Genomic DNA, 13,562 nt, shown 5'->3' with positions numbered 1-13,562 from the left:
GTTAAGCTTAAGCTTGATAGCTTTAAAGCCCGTAAATCAACATTTCAACAGATCACAATCAACAATTTCTGAAAATTGAACCAACATCTAAGAATAATAGATTCAACATTTTCTAAAAATTAAATCAAACATTTTAAAAAAATATACTACATTCAACATTTTCCATAACCTATTTCAACATTTAAAGAATGGATTCAGCATTTTCACAAACAAAGATCAACATTTCCGGTTCTTGTTGTTTTCTTCTTCCGGCGATGGGCAACAACAATCACGGCGCCAACGGCGTGCGAGGCCGCGGACTGCTGCAGGGGGCGGCGGAGCACGGGGCCGCGGCGCGCGGGCGGCAGCGGCGCAGCGGGGGACGGCGTCGCGGGCCGCGCAGCGCCCGCGCGGGAGGCGGCGGAGCTTGGGGCCGCGGCCGGCGCGCCGAGGGGAGCGGCGCATTCGCGGCCGGCGGCGCGCGGGGCCGCGCCCATGGTGCTGGCGGCGGCGTACGGGGCCGGCGAACTGCAGGGAGCGGCGCGGGCGCAACGGGCTGCGGAGATCCGGCGCCGGCGGCGAGCGTGGTAGGTGGCGACGGCGGGGATTGGGGGCGGCGGCGGGGACACACGGGCTAGGGCGGAGATGCATCCAACGACGGGATTGTGAGCACGAATCTCGGAAGCCAAGGGCTCCGGTTCCGACTCCACGCGCTCATCAAAGCACGGAGGAACCGGAGTCGCACCAAACGGCATCGGAACCATTTTTTTGGCACATTTGGAAGGAGCTGGAGCCGTTTTAGGTCTGCATGGAGAAGCCCTGCCAAAGGAGCCCTAACTAAAAACTACCGGAAGCTAAAGGTCCCATTTGGTTCACTTGACTAAAGTTTAGTCCCTACATCAAATGTTTAGATACTAATTAGGAGTATTAAACATAGACTAATTACAAAATCAATTGCACATATGGAGGCTAATTCGTGAGACGAATCTATTAAGCCTAATTAGTCCATAATTTAACAATGTGATGCTACAATAACCATTTGCTAATAATAAATTAATTAGGCTTATTAGATTCATCTCACGAATTAACCTTCATCTGTATTATTAGTTTTATAATTAACTTATATTCAGTCCTTCTAACTAACTTTCGAAGATCGATGCGACACGAACTAAAGCACAAGGATCCGAATACCGTCTGTATAGAAATCCCGGAACGAGGCCAGGAGAGGCCAGTTAGCAAACAAGCCAAACGTCCCCTTACGGACCCATGAGACCTCTTCCTGTCCATATAACTTGCGCGAGAAATTTGTATTTTTGACACCCTAAACACGTGGTTTCGCAAAATTGACACCCTAAAGATGGACTTCGTAAAATTGACACCCAAAACGTGAACACCTTGATTTTCTTGACATTTTGCATTATTTAGTCATTTTATTTTTTATTTTCCATTTGACAGGCTAGTGCAATGACCAAATTGCCCTTTTGTTACCTGGTACGCTCGGTTGGGCAAATTAATCGCTGCCCAGGTCTTTTGGGCGCCGCCATTCCGATCTTCGACGCCATCGCGAGGAAGACGCGCGCCGAGTCCGGGGAAATCTGTCGCGAGGCAAGACGCCGTTCCAGCAGCTCGGAGTCCGGCGATCCCAGCCGGCCGCGACGAGCTCCGCTGCCTCGTCAACCGCATACCTTCCGTATCCGCCGCCGCTTGCACCTGCTCGGTAACAATACCAGAATCGAACCTTGTTGCAAATTTTATCTTTCAAATAAAAGAAAAGGCTTATCTCTCTGCTTGCACAGATCACGTGTACTAGTAGATCGGTGGAAGCATCCCAAGTGGTCTAGAAAATTGCGTGTACTAGTAGATGTCTCTTTTGTTCATCCGATGTAATATTTATTTATCTTTTTTTTTACATTTCAATTTGACAGTATATATATTGTTTGTTTTTGGTGGTGCAGGAGCATCACTCCTTACACTGTTTATATTTCTTGAACAAATATTGATGCTTGATAGTCACTTGTTTTTTTCGGTAGTGAATTTTGATCCTGGCATCTAACTGGTCAATTAGCATGACCCTTGTTTGAAAGTTTGGATGTCATAAGGGGTACTGATGGCGATTAGTGATTATCAACAGATTTATAATTATATTACTACTATCATTGTTTCAGGGATCAAATTGAGACGATCCAGGCCGACGGAATGGAACTTGATCCAACGGATTCATCTAGACGGTATTGCTATCATCTTTTATGTGTCAATTATTAACACTTATGAATCAATCGATTACGTGTTCATGATTTCCTAATTGTTGGGAGCAGGCATGATTCAGAGGTTGCCATTGGGAGCAATATCGATGCTCCATTGTTGTTGCCTGAGGCTTCTTCACCTATCCCACAAGTCGATTGGGATAACTTAAAGATAGTAGAGACACATGATGAGGAAGGAAGAATTGAACCAATGAGTGAGGATCAGCTATATGGGATCTTGGGCCTGAGGGATGAGGATGAGAGGAGGAAGGTGGCTGAACCAAATGGTCGTACAATGCGTGAGCAGGGAGATGATAATACCGAAGGTGCTGCCATTCCTATTAGTGATGCCATAGCAGATGAGGTAGTGATTACATATGACAAGGACCACCCAAAAATGGATCTTGGCACTATGTATCCATCAATGGATGAATTTAGGTTGGCTGTGAGGCAATTTGCCATTAATGAGGAGTTTGAGCTAGGTACAGAGAAGTCATCGAAGGAAAGGTTTAGAGGGTTCTGCAAGTCTAGTGAAGAATGCCCTTGGAGGATTGTTGGCAGAAGGCAAGCTGATGAAAAAACAATAAAGGTGAAATATTATTAAGTAACCAACCGTAATTGTCTTTATTTGTATGTGTATTACACTCATTATTTTTTCTTGATTTGTCTACAGGTAACTTTTTTAGTTGATCAACATGATTGTATTTCAAGCAGTAGGGTGAAGACCATAACACCATCTCAGAAGTGGGTAGCTAGCAAAGCTGTGAGTATCATTCGAAATATACCCAATATTGGAGCTATAGAATTGCAGAAAAAACTGCAGGACGAATACTCTGTCACAATTCCATATGACACAGTTTGGAGGGGGAAAGAAAAAGCTCTCGCAGAGGTTTATGGTAAATGGGAAGAGAGTTTTGAGATGCTATATAGATGGAAGGCGGAGGTACTGAAGAGGTCACCTGGAAGTGTTGTAGAGATTGAAGTACTGGAAATAGATGGCAAAGTGTATTTTCATCGGTTTTTCTGTGCACTTAAACCATGCATTGATGGTTTTCTAGAAGGATGTAGGCCATATCTGGGTATAGATTCTACTGCACTAAATGGAAGGTGGAATGGTCATTTAGCCTCAGCTACAGCAGTTGATGGTCACAATTGGATGTATCCACTTGCTTATGGGTTTATTGCTTCTGAGACAGGAGATAATTGGACTTGGTTTATGAATCAGCTTAAGAATGCAATTGGAGATCCTCCACTTCTTGCAGTGTGCACAGATGCTTGCAAAGGTTTGGAGAAAGCAGTGAGGGAGGTGTTTCCCAATGTTGAACAAAGGGAATGTTTTTTCCATCTTATGAAGAATTTTGTGAAAAGGTTCCATGGGTTTGGTCAGATGTATCCTGCAGCAAGAGCTTACAGGGAAGAAGTGTTCATAAAACATATGGAATCAATTTTTAAAGAATCAAATGCTGTATGGCTGTGGTTAAAAGAGTACCATAACCTCAAGTGGATGAGGTGTGCCTTCAATCCAGAAATCAAGTGTGACTATGTCACTAACAATGTAGCAGAGGTTTTCAATAACTGGATCCGAGACATTAAGGACTTACCTGTTGCTGAACTAGCTGACAAGGTGAGAGAGATGATCATGGGTTTGTGGAGGAAGAGGAGAAGGATTGGAGAAAGACTCATGGCTGGAAGGATATTACCAGGGGTTATGGTTCAGCTGAGGGCAAATACCAGAGGTTTGGGGCACTTGAAAGTCGTGGAATCTGCTAATTGGAGTGCAGAAGTTTGGGACAATAGCAATAATTGTGAAAGGCATATTGTGAAGCTTAATCAGAAGACATGTACTTGTCTTGAGTGGCAGCACACTGGTAAGCCATGTGAGCATGTTTTGGCCTTTGTAACATCACAAAAGAGAGTAGACCTTGAGCAGTTTGTGCATGAGTACTACTCAGTGGACAGATTTAAGGCAGCTTATGGCAGAGAGATTGAGCCAATGACAGGCAAATCACAGTGGCCACAAGTACAACTCCCATTTGTTGTGAGTGCACCACTTGCTAAGAGAAATGTTGGAAGACAAAGAAAATTGAGGATCAAAGGATGTCTCGAGGGTGGCCACAAGAAGAAAGGTGCCAATGATGACAACACTGCTCCCATCAATGCTAAGGGGAAGAAAATGATAAGAGGGCCAATGACTTGCCTTAAGTGTGGTCTAAAGGGTCACAGGCAAGCTAGTTACAAGTGTCCACTTAATGGAACCAAGAAAAGGCAAGTGCTATTTTTTCATAAAAGCTTAAACTATATCCTCGAGCCATAAATTATTATTTTTATTTAATTACAGGAAGAGGAAACCTAGGAAGAACAGTACAAGAGCAAGGCCAGATGAAGCTAGCACACCACAAAGACCAACTAGAGAACAAATACTACAGGACAGTCCAGGCATTGTAACTAGAAGGTAATTAGTAATAACACATATATCAGTAAATCTGTGTTCATGAATGTACAAATGACAATAAAAAATATTTATCTAACTATGAATCACTTATATATGCAGCCGTCTTGCCTTCTTGCTGGGTGAGGGCAGCTCTTCACATGCCACCACCACTACTCCACAAAGGATGCCTTTTGCAACTCCACCAAAAAAGATGACTCCCAAGAGAAAGTTACAGATCGGATGAACTTCCAAGAGAAATTTTTATTAGTTTATCATAGTTTTTCTGAGTTTTGTAAACACACTTTAGTGAGATTGTAGTACTTCAGTAATGGAAATTCTTTGAGTGGACCATCGTAGAGCAACATTTGATGCTTTTCCTATACCACACAGTTATATGTTCTGTTTCATGATCAGAATAGTACTTCTCCGGAATAAAGTTCAGAGCCTGTTCATCTGTGTTGCGCTGTTGCTTGTTCAATTAGCATCTTGTTCAATTAGCATCTGAGCAAACTGTTATGTAATCATGTTTACGCACGGACAAAAGCATCGATGTTCAGGTGTCTGGACTATGAACCCATATCGCTGCTTGCCAGCAGACACCACCACCATTGAATCTGGTACTACTATTATATATACTACTATTATATGCATATATAGTTATACACAACAGAACAGCATGTACATATTGTTTCGATTCTGGATTGTGGACTACCAAAATTCAGATATGCTGTAGATTCAGCTGAGATGTTCACGGCAGAGCACCGACAATAGGACCAGAAATTTTCTTCTCAAAAATCAATAAGCGATTACATGATCTGCTCGTTTGAATAGATTGATCAGATCTTTAGTTCTTTACACCAAAAATCGAAGGACTCTCATCAGGTTACACACACCGCTGGAGCAGTGGAGCCACGAGCAGCTGCTTCTTGGGCAACGCCGATTCCGCCTCTTCGTTCCTCAGCAGCTCCATCGCGTCGACCTTGGCAAACCATGGTTGTTTGAGCAAACTGGACGGGCGGCGGCGCGTCCCGAGGCGGGCGGGCGGCGGCAGGAATCCTCGCGAGGAGGGCGGCCAGCGGCGCGTCGTCGCGAGCGGGCGGGCGGACAGCGCAACGAACAGCAGCGATTAATTTGCCCAACCGAGCGTACCAGGTAACAAAAGGGCAATTTGGTCATTACACTAGCCTGTCAAATGGAAAATAAAAAATAAAATGACTAAATAATGCAAAATGTCAAGAAAATCAAGGTGTTCACGTTTTGGGTGTCAATTTTACGAAGTCCATCTTTAGGGTGTCAATTTTGCGAAACCACGTGTTTAGAGTGTCAAAAATACAAATTTCTCAACTTGCGCAATATGGACCGGCTAGCAACCCAGGCCCACACCACGAGCCCGTCTCGTGGGATTGGGCCACTACCATGAAACAAACACAGAAACAGAGTCGGTTTGAGAGTTCGATCGAAGCCGCCATGCCCGATCGATGCCGCCTCCGCTTCTCGCCGTCGCGCTGCCGACGCTCCTCTCCCACCTCCGTGCGTGCAGGTCGGCCTCCCACGCGCTGCAGTGCCACGCCCTCCTCCTCACCTCCGGCCACCTCGCCGCCGCCCCAACCCGCCTCTCCAACCTCCTCCTCCTCGCCCTCGCATCCGTCTCCGCGCCCGCCGCGCACGCGCACGCGGACGCCGTCTTCGCGCACCTCCCGGAGGTCGCCACCCGCGATCCCTTCCCATGGAACACCATCGTCCGCCTCCACGCTCCGGCGCGCCCCCGCGCCGCGCTCCTCTACTTCGCGCGGATGCGCCGTTGCGCCGTGCAGCCCGACGCCTACACGTTCCCGGCCGTGCTCAAGGCCTGCGGCTGCGCGCCTGGTTGCAGGATCGGGCTCCTGGTGCACGCGGAGGCCGTGAGGAGGGGGCTTGGCGCGGACCTCTTCACGGTGAATGCGCTCATCAGCTTCTACTGTAGGGTGCGGGACTGCCGCTCGGGTAGGAAGGTGTTCGACGAGGCGAGTGGCGTCTCGCGGGACCTCGTCTCGTGGAACTCCATGGTGGCGGGGTACGTAGGGTGTGGGGAGATGGAGCTCGCGCAGGAACTGTTCGACGAAATGCCGGAGAGGGACGCCTTCTCCTGGGCGACCATGATCGACGGGTGCGGGAAGCAGGCTGGTGGTGTGGACCGTGCGCGCGAGCTGTTTGACCAAATGCCTAATAGGGATTTGGTGTGCTGGAACTCGATGATTGATGGTTATGCCAGGCACGGGAGGATAGATGAGGCAAGGTCACTGTTCGAGGAAATGCCGGAGAGGAATGTGATCTCATGGAGTGTTCTCATTGATGGGTATGTCAGGTGCGGGGAGGCGAAGGAGGCTTTGGAGTATTTTCAGAGCATGCTACGGTGTGGTGTAAGGCCTGACAGGGTCGCTGCGGTTGGGGCTGTCACGGCTTGTGCTCAGCTGGGTGCTTTGGAGCAAGGCAGATGGCTGCATTCTTACTTGGAGAAGAAGAAGGTATTATTCGATGTTGTGGTGCAGACAGCTTTGATAGATATGTACATGAAGTGCGGGCGCTTGGATCTTGCCAAGTTGATCTTTGAAAGCATGGCTGAGAGGAGTGTAGTCACTTGGAATGTGATGATCGTTGGACTAGGAACTCATGGTTATGGTCTGGATGCCGTCACACTGTTCCATCGAATGGAGGCTGAAAGAGCTCCGATGGATGATCTAAGTGTACTTGCTGTGCTCACTGCGTGCACACATGCTGGATTGGTATCAGAGGGTTTAGGGATATTTCACAGAATGAAAAAGGATTTCAGGATAGATCCCAAGGTAGAACATTATGGAGCATTGGTTGATCTACTTGGCCGTGCTGGACGTTTGGATCAAGCTAGGCATGCTATAGAAACAATGCCCATGGAACCAACTCCGGAGTTGTGGGGATCTCTTCTTGCTGCCTGCCGAAGCCATAGGTGCGTTGAGCTGGCTGAATTATCAGTTGAACGCCTTGCAAATCTTGGAGCCGATGATTCAGGAGTCTATGTTCTTCTGTCAAACATCTATGCTGATGAAGGAATGTGGGCTGATGTTTTGAGGATTAGGAAATTGATGAGTGATGAGGGGATGAAAAAAGATATTGGGCGGAGTGTGATTGATGTAGATGGAGAAATACATGAGTTTGTGAACGGAGGCAGCTCACATCTTTGTAGGGATGAAATTTACTTGATGCTGCGGGATTTGTCTAACATGGCAGCATCTATTTGATTGCTCTTTTGTGTCTGTTAACTCAACATTCTTGGCATGTATCAAATTGCATCTGATGGTTCATAGCCCTGATGGTAACAAGCTTCTGTTTGCCAGCTCAAACGCAAGAAGGTACCGATTTAAACACCACTGGATCAAGGGACATCTTGAGTATTTGTGTGTAATCCATTTTATTCAACTTTTTCTTGGCTTGCTTTCACAGTGGTGAATGAACATAGATTTAATGAAGAAACTATTTGAGGTAGCAGTTGTTTACTCTTGTCAGTTTAAAGGGTACAGTGCTAACGGTTTGGACCAGCCACTTGTGGATTTTGGGAGTAATTGAGAAGTCTCTGCACCCCTGTTGCATTGTTCTTTACATCAGAATGAAGACACATGATGTTGAGAATAAAGACTGAAGTCTTCAAGATTGTATGTTGCTTATTACTTCTTTCTACTTTCTGCATTTCACTTAGCAGCTATGCTGTTTGCTGATTACAAAATGAAAAATGGCTGATCTGTGAATTATCATAAGGTAGTGAGTAGTGACAATAGTTGAAAATGCAGACTCAGAACAATGCCTTATTTTGGTTCTTTGGCTTCGATAATTAAAATCGAATGCTTTCTAATTACAGATCTGTTTTAAGCATATGGTCCTGACTATGTGACCTATGACTCGTGTGATTTTGCAATGCATTTGTGTTGTTTAGTCAATCTTGCATGAATGAGAGGTCAAAATGGTTGGTCCTCTTTGCTACCAGTACCTGTATAGAAGTATGCTCAAGCTTAGAAATATCCTAACAACATCACCAGTGATGAGCGTGGTGCTGCTGGACCATGGGTTCACTGCTGTGTTGACATCAACATTGGTGCTTGGTGCATGATACTCAAGTAGAATTTTATGCAGGCTTCTTATGCATGCAAAACAAAATAGCTTGATGTGGATCCTCTTTCTTACATCCATGTGAATCTTTCTTAGATTCGGGACCACCTCACAGGGTGCCACTATGACATATTCTTGTTTATTTAAGACGAGCCGTGAGACCTCAGTCTATTGCCAAAGAGTGGTACTGGGAGCACTACAGGTTAGCTTTCTTGCCCTCTGGCCATATGCATCTCCTCTCTTGTGTCACTCTCAGGGTACCAGTCTATTCTTTTTCCTTCCATTGTCTTTTTAGGAGATCTGCAAGTATTTGAAGCTACAAATCATAGTAATGTGGTAAATTGCTATCTTCACATGTGATTATCGGCATAGTATGATTTAATTGCAAAATTCTTATTTGCAATTTCCAATTTATTAATGTGAAATATAGCTGGCCTTTTCATGTGTATGTCAGCTTTTACATGACTTATAGTACCTTAGTGAGAGCTTCCTTAGTGCTGAAAGCTCAAGGGAGGAACTTTTTAAATCAATGCATTCCCCAAACATAATCCTCACTGGATGCCTTTGAATATTTGCCGAACCTCTTTTATCTCAAGGTTTAGATGAACCTCTTGTACATTTACACATTTCAAACCTGTCTTGGTTTTGGGTGAACCACCAAATTTAAATGACTTGTAATTGTCTCTCTGTATACCTAGCAGTAGCCTGGAAAAAAACTTTGGTTGCCTACGCCCTATGGACAATAGCCTTTTAAGCATGCATTCTTCTGCAAGGAACTGTGGTATCCTTCCCATAATCTTCATATATTTGGTTGCGGCTCTGCAGTGGCATCTTTTGCACGGAGTTGTTAGTAAATCTTACCAGTTGACTGGATCCTTGACAAGTTTTTTGTTGGATATATACAGAACAACCTGCAAGCTTTTACTTGCATATGTTTTGCTCTTTTTGTCATTGATAAGTTTGTTGCTTACAATAATGTACAATATATTAGCCTAAGTCGGAGGGTTGCAGGTGATGGTATGACATCTTTTCTCAGACATCTTAGTGAAACTTTTAAGTCTTGTTTGATGGGTTGCAGGCTGCACAAAAGCACTCCCTTTTTATAACCTTCGTCGTTGTGGCCTTTCTTCTGTGATTTGTCTAATTTAACATGCTGCTCGTTTATACAGGTCACAGGTGGTTGATACTATGAAAAAGAGGAATGACATGACTGTCCATAAGAACTGACGGTGTTCAGAATGGAGAAAATGGAACTTCAGGTGGATCAGAAGAATGTTTGCAGAATTTACATAAATGTTAGTAGTATGAAATGAAGGTTAACAGCCTCAGAAGATCTAGCCTTGATCTCCAAGGCTATTCAAGCAGATGATACATTTTGAGGTCAGTCCATACTTCAGACTTGATGCATCGTAGCCATAGATTAAAACTACTGTGTACCTACTAAAATAAGGTACCGCTTTATACTGCAGATATCAAAAATTCTAACCATTTACTGCCAAAATTAATAGTACATAACCTGAACTAAGCATTTTAAAGTACAAAATGCCCCTCCAGACCCCAGTCCTCTACTAGCTAGCCTCTTGTAAAAGACAAAAGAAAAAAGCCTTTTCAAGAAAAACAAAGAGAATAGAAGGAAAAGAAGACGAAGAACCAAAAATGGAAGAAAATTACTACTCTTCACTAGGACATACCACAACATAGAAGCTCCTCCTACTCATTAAAGATCACCTGTGGCAAACACACTTGTAATGGTAAGCACTGTTCATGGGGTCATTTGCATCCACTGGGACTTGCTCAGCAGTACACTTGAATCGACACCCTCTGCACTCATTGTATGTGCATATTGGAGCCATTGAGCCGATCAACATTCTCCTTGCATACTTTGGCAGTATGTCCTTGTTTAGACCCTAATACGAGGCATGTGAAAACATCATGTTAATTATACCAACTTTAAGATCTTTGCATTCTTTGTGGGTTAAATTAATGCATAGGTTTCATGCCTTTTTTGTGTTGTTGTTCTAAAGACATTTTCTTAGTAATACTGTAGGCTATGTCACCCAGATACTATGCAGGATACACCATTCTAAAAAAAACAGTGACATAGGTATACAGCTAGTATTTTTTAATACTAATAATTATATATGAATTTATGAAACAATACAGTTTTTAGAGGAAATAGAATAATGCAGCTATAATTGCTATTTTACCCCTCATACTTATCATACACAATGCTATTGATCTGCCCTTTCCTGATTCCTGGCCCACTCAGCCCAACTAAATAGCGTGTCCTAGTGCTCCCAAGTCGCTGAATGCACAAGCAGAGCCGCTGACGCTGAAATATCTACCCGCCGGCCATCATCTCGCATCAAATACTCGCAAATTCGGTCGCTCCTGTCCTCATCTCTCTAAAACTCGCGCTTTCTCTGGAGTCCAAGTATTTTGATGTGGATGGTGCTGCCCCTGCAGACTACGCTGCACGGCTGCAGTCGTCTTCATCTCAGACACCGGGAGCCTTGACAGCCCTTCTCTGGTCACTCTTTGTCGCCCCTCTGCCTCTTTCTCCATGTCAGCGTCTCCTCCCTCCTTCCAGTCCTCTCCTTAGTCATCCTCCCACATGCCTGGAAGCAGAAGATACGTATCCAGTACCGTGACCAAACCCAATCCATGTCTGGCTTCTGCAATACGCAGCTGATACATATCCATGGCATATCCAAGCGTATCCATATCGGATATGCGATACCCTACCCTCCGTCATATCGGTGCATCATAGCCTCATAAAAAGCTCCATAGATACATGACATAGTTTATGCAAAGCAAGTTGACATTTAAAGTAGGAAAAGTTTTACTAGAAGAAACAGAAGTGGTACAAGGTTTTGAAAGTTGAGACTTGAGTCTTGAGAACCCTTACGAACGCCAGCCACTTAGCTATAGTTAAACGAGGGATATGTACCTTCATGGTCTCCTGCGAAACTATATGTTTGTCAGGCAATTCCTGGTGGTGATATTGCTCTACGTAATCTGCACCTTCATAACAAATTAGATTGAAATGAGCAAACAAACAGTGAACAAAAGCAAAGGCAACAGCCAACAAGAACGGAAGGGACTAGTCTCATGCAAGGAAAGAGGAATAGCCAACTTAGTGTTTGTGCAAGGGGGAAAGAACCTGATGTTCTGCCATGGTGACCATGGTTGCAGAGAGCTTGGCCGATAATCAGGCAAGAGAGAGTGAAGAAGAGGAGCAGGGAGCTTGTGGTAGTTGTGGGGCAACCATGAGCCATGCTTCTTGTTCAAACGAGCAATGGATAGAGAATGGGAGATGCTGCTGTGTTTGGATTCAGAGAAACAGCACAAGGGAGCAATGTTAAAGGCTATATAAACTGGAGACTGGTGCAAGGCTCTTGTGTGTGGCTGCTCTGCGGCTCTGCTCATGCCTTGCATATGCATATCCCTGTGCCATACCATGCAGAGACACTGGTATGGAGAGGGAGCAGTGGGGACTGCGGAGACCAGCAGGTGGCTCCCCCCTCTCATTTGCACGAACACACGGGAGGTATAACAGATGCGTCTGAAACTTGGCAATGGGGGTCCTGTTGCTTCAATTATTACCATAGCATCATTTTGTCTTCTATGCATGTCCTTCTCTGCATGCTATTTTCTGTACCCCATTTCAAATCGCAAGATGTCAATGTATGCTTTATTTTTGCCATTTAGTTCAATCGTTGTTGTTCCTTTTGTTCTACAGAACCATGATCTGTTGAAAGAGACAGGGCAATTATTTACACCAGTCACAACAGATATAGTGCATAATAAAATCCAAGCAGGAAAATGCAACCTTATTCAGTAAGAAAAGATGCTTGAAAGAAGGCAATGAAAGGTTATTCAGTAAGAGAAGGTGCTTGGAAGAAGGCAGCGAAAGGAAAAGCTCTGATGCACGCAGTATCATTTCTGAGCCTGTAAAGGTGAACGAATGCCAGAGGACGGTGAGAAGCTGAGGGTGGGCATGCTCTAGAATCTAGATCCTGCATCTCTGCATGCCAAGCTCTTGCTCTGTCCACGGCTGGTGGCCATCTCCTCCTCCTGTGACCTCAATGCATGGGCTGCATCTGGATTTCGTATTCAGAGCCGTACCATGTACAGTCTGGTGATATCTCGTAGACAGCAATCGTTGGAAGCTCTGGATCTGCGGTCGCATTTGTTCTACCTTTTATGTGGCTGTCCATATGGTGGAGATGTTGGGCGTGTATATGGGCAGGGTTCAGATGCCGTTGCTTTCAGTTTCAGAGCTGTGGCGCGCGCTACCACGGGGAGATGCTGATGGTCACGAGGCCGTAGCCGGGTCAAAGTGTGGTCAAATGAAATTTGTTTGGTACTAACAAGCAAGTGGTCACCGGAACGCCGCATGCGCCGCTATGGTTAACCAGGTCAGGCCATATTGCTGGCAATGGAAGCATTCGGCAGGTAAAAAAGCCTTTGCCTGTAAGAAGTTACTGAATTTGTGTTCACTGGCTGAAGCACATTTGTAGGTATCTCCCTATCTGCATTCTCCGTTTGTTTGATTGTGCATGTCGCAAAATGGTTTGCAGCTGCAGTTTTTCAGAGGTCATGACTCATGTGACTCAGACCTGTGGCTACGATTTTGCGCCATAATAAGCTTTCTATGAAACTCTTGTGGATCAAGGAATGCTGGCATGGGATGGGACTCACGAGGATGGCGGTGTTAGTCTGCAGCAGATGGGTTGGTTGAGGCTTGATGCTGTTAGGCCGAGATGGGCCTTCTGTTTTTAGCCCCTCCG

At 45.1% G+C, this 13,562-nt stretch overlaps 3 protein-coding genes across 5 annotated transcripts; 2 read left to right on the top strand and 1 right to left on the bottom strand.

The window, feature by feature from the left end:
• The first annotated feature begins 474 nt into the window (after nucleotides 1-474).
• On the top strand, nucleotides 475-5,424 carry LOC101780033. The gene is made up of 6 exons (XM_022826749.1): nucleotides 475-566; nucleotides 2,145-2,207; nucleotides 2,295-2,811; nucleotides 2,896-4,445; nucleotides 4,561-4,674; nucleotides 5,376-5,424. Exons 1-6 carry the CDS (start codon nucleotides 475-477, stop codon nucleotides 5,422-5,424), a joined length of 2,385 nt encoding a protein of 794 aa, XP_022682484.1.
• A 689-nt stretch (nucleotides 5,425-6,113) lies between these two features.
• Nucleotides 6,114-13,553, top strand: LOC101781377 (pentatricopeptide repeat-containing protein At3g29230). Of its 2 annotated transcripts, XM_022827285.1 has the most exons (5): nucleotides 6,114-8,018; nucleotides 8,110-8,318; nucleotides 8,866-8,971; nucleotides 9,939-10,149; nucleotides 12,512-13,553. In XM_022827285.1, exon 1 carries the CDS (start codon nucleotides 6,132-6,134, stop codon nucleotides 7,905-7,907), a length of 1,776 nt encoding a protein of 591 aa, XP_022683020.1. In that variant the 5' UTR covers nucleotides 6,114-6,131; the 3' UTR covers nucleotides 7,908-8,018; nucleotides 8,110-8,318; nucleotides 8,866-8,971; nucleotides 9,939-10,149; nucleotides 12,512-13,553. The 2 variants fall into 2 exon arrangements, with proteins under 2 accessions (XP_022683020.1, XP_004971031.1); XM_004970974.2 differs by having other exon boundaries at nucleotides 6,114-8,318.
• Nucleotides 10,240-12,294, bottom strand: LOC101780711 (EPIDERMAL PATTERNING FACTOR-like protein 9). 2 transcript variants are annotated; one of them, XM_004970972.4, is made up of 3 exons: nucleotides 11,933-12,294; nucleotides 11,720-11,793; nucleotides 10,240-10,676 (listed from the first exon to the last, which is right to left on the bottom strand). In XM_004970972.4, exons 1-3 carry the CDS (start codon nucleotides 12,045-12,047, stop codon nucleotides 10,494-10,496), a joined length of 372 nt encoding a protein of 123 aa, XP_004971029.1. In that variant the 5' UTR covers nucleotides 12,048-12,294; the 3' UTR covers nucleotides 10,240-10,493. The 2 variants fall into 2 exon arrangements, with proteins under 2 accessions (XP_004971029.1, XP_004971030.1); XM_004970973.4 differs by having other exon boundaries at nucleotides 11,720-11,787; nucleotides 11,933-12,293.
• Nucleotides 13,554-13,562: the final 9 nt, after the last annotated feature.

This window comes from Setaria italica, chromosome V (assembly GCF_000263155.2).
Source record: "Setaria italica strain Yugu1 chromosome V, Setaria_italica_v2.0, whole genome shotgun sequence".
Taxonomy (NCBI): Eukaryota; Viridiplantae; Streptophyta; class Magnoliopsida; order Poales; family Poaceae; genus Setaria; species Setaria italica.
Note: the sequence above shows the minus strand (reverse complement) of the source record. Positions and strands in the feature narration are given on the sequence as shown.

Bases quoted from the DNA above. Each gene is read 5' to 3' on its own strand.
- LOC101780033 (XM_022826749.1), top strand. From the start codon at position 475: ATGGTGCTGGCGGCGGCGTACGGGGCCGGCGAACTGCAGGGAGCGGCG. The intron at 2,812-2,895 runs GTGAAATATTAT...ATTTGTCTACAG, and splicing joins CTGATGAAAAAACAATAAAG to GTAACTTTTTTAGTTGATCA. The intron at 4,675-5,375 runs GTAATTAGTAAT...ACCAAAATTCAG, and splicing joins CCAGGCATTGTAACTAGAAG to ATATGCTGTAGATTCAGCTG.
- LOC101781377 (XM_022827285.1), top strand. From the start codon at position 6,132: ATGCCGCCTCCGCTTCTCGCCGTCGCGCTGCCGACGCTCCTCTCCCAC.
- LOC101780711 (XM_004970972.4), bottom strand. From the start codon at position 12,047: ATGGCTCATGGTTGCCCCACAACTACCACAAGCTCCCTGCTCCTCTTC. The intron at 11,794-11,932 runs GTTCTTTCCCCC...TTTGTTATGAAG, and splicing joins TCACCATGGCAGAACATCAG to GTGCAGATTACGTAGAGCAA. The intron at 10,677-11,719 runs GTACATATCCCT...GCCTCGTATTAG, and splicing joins TTTCGCAGGAGACCATGAAG to GGTCTAAACAAGGACATACT.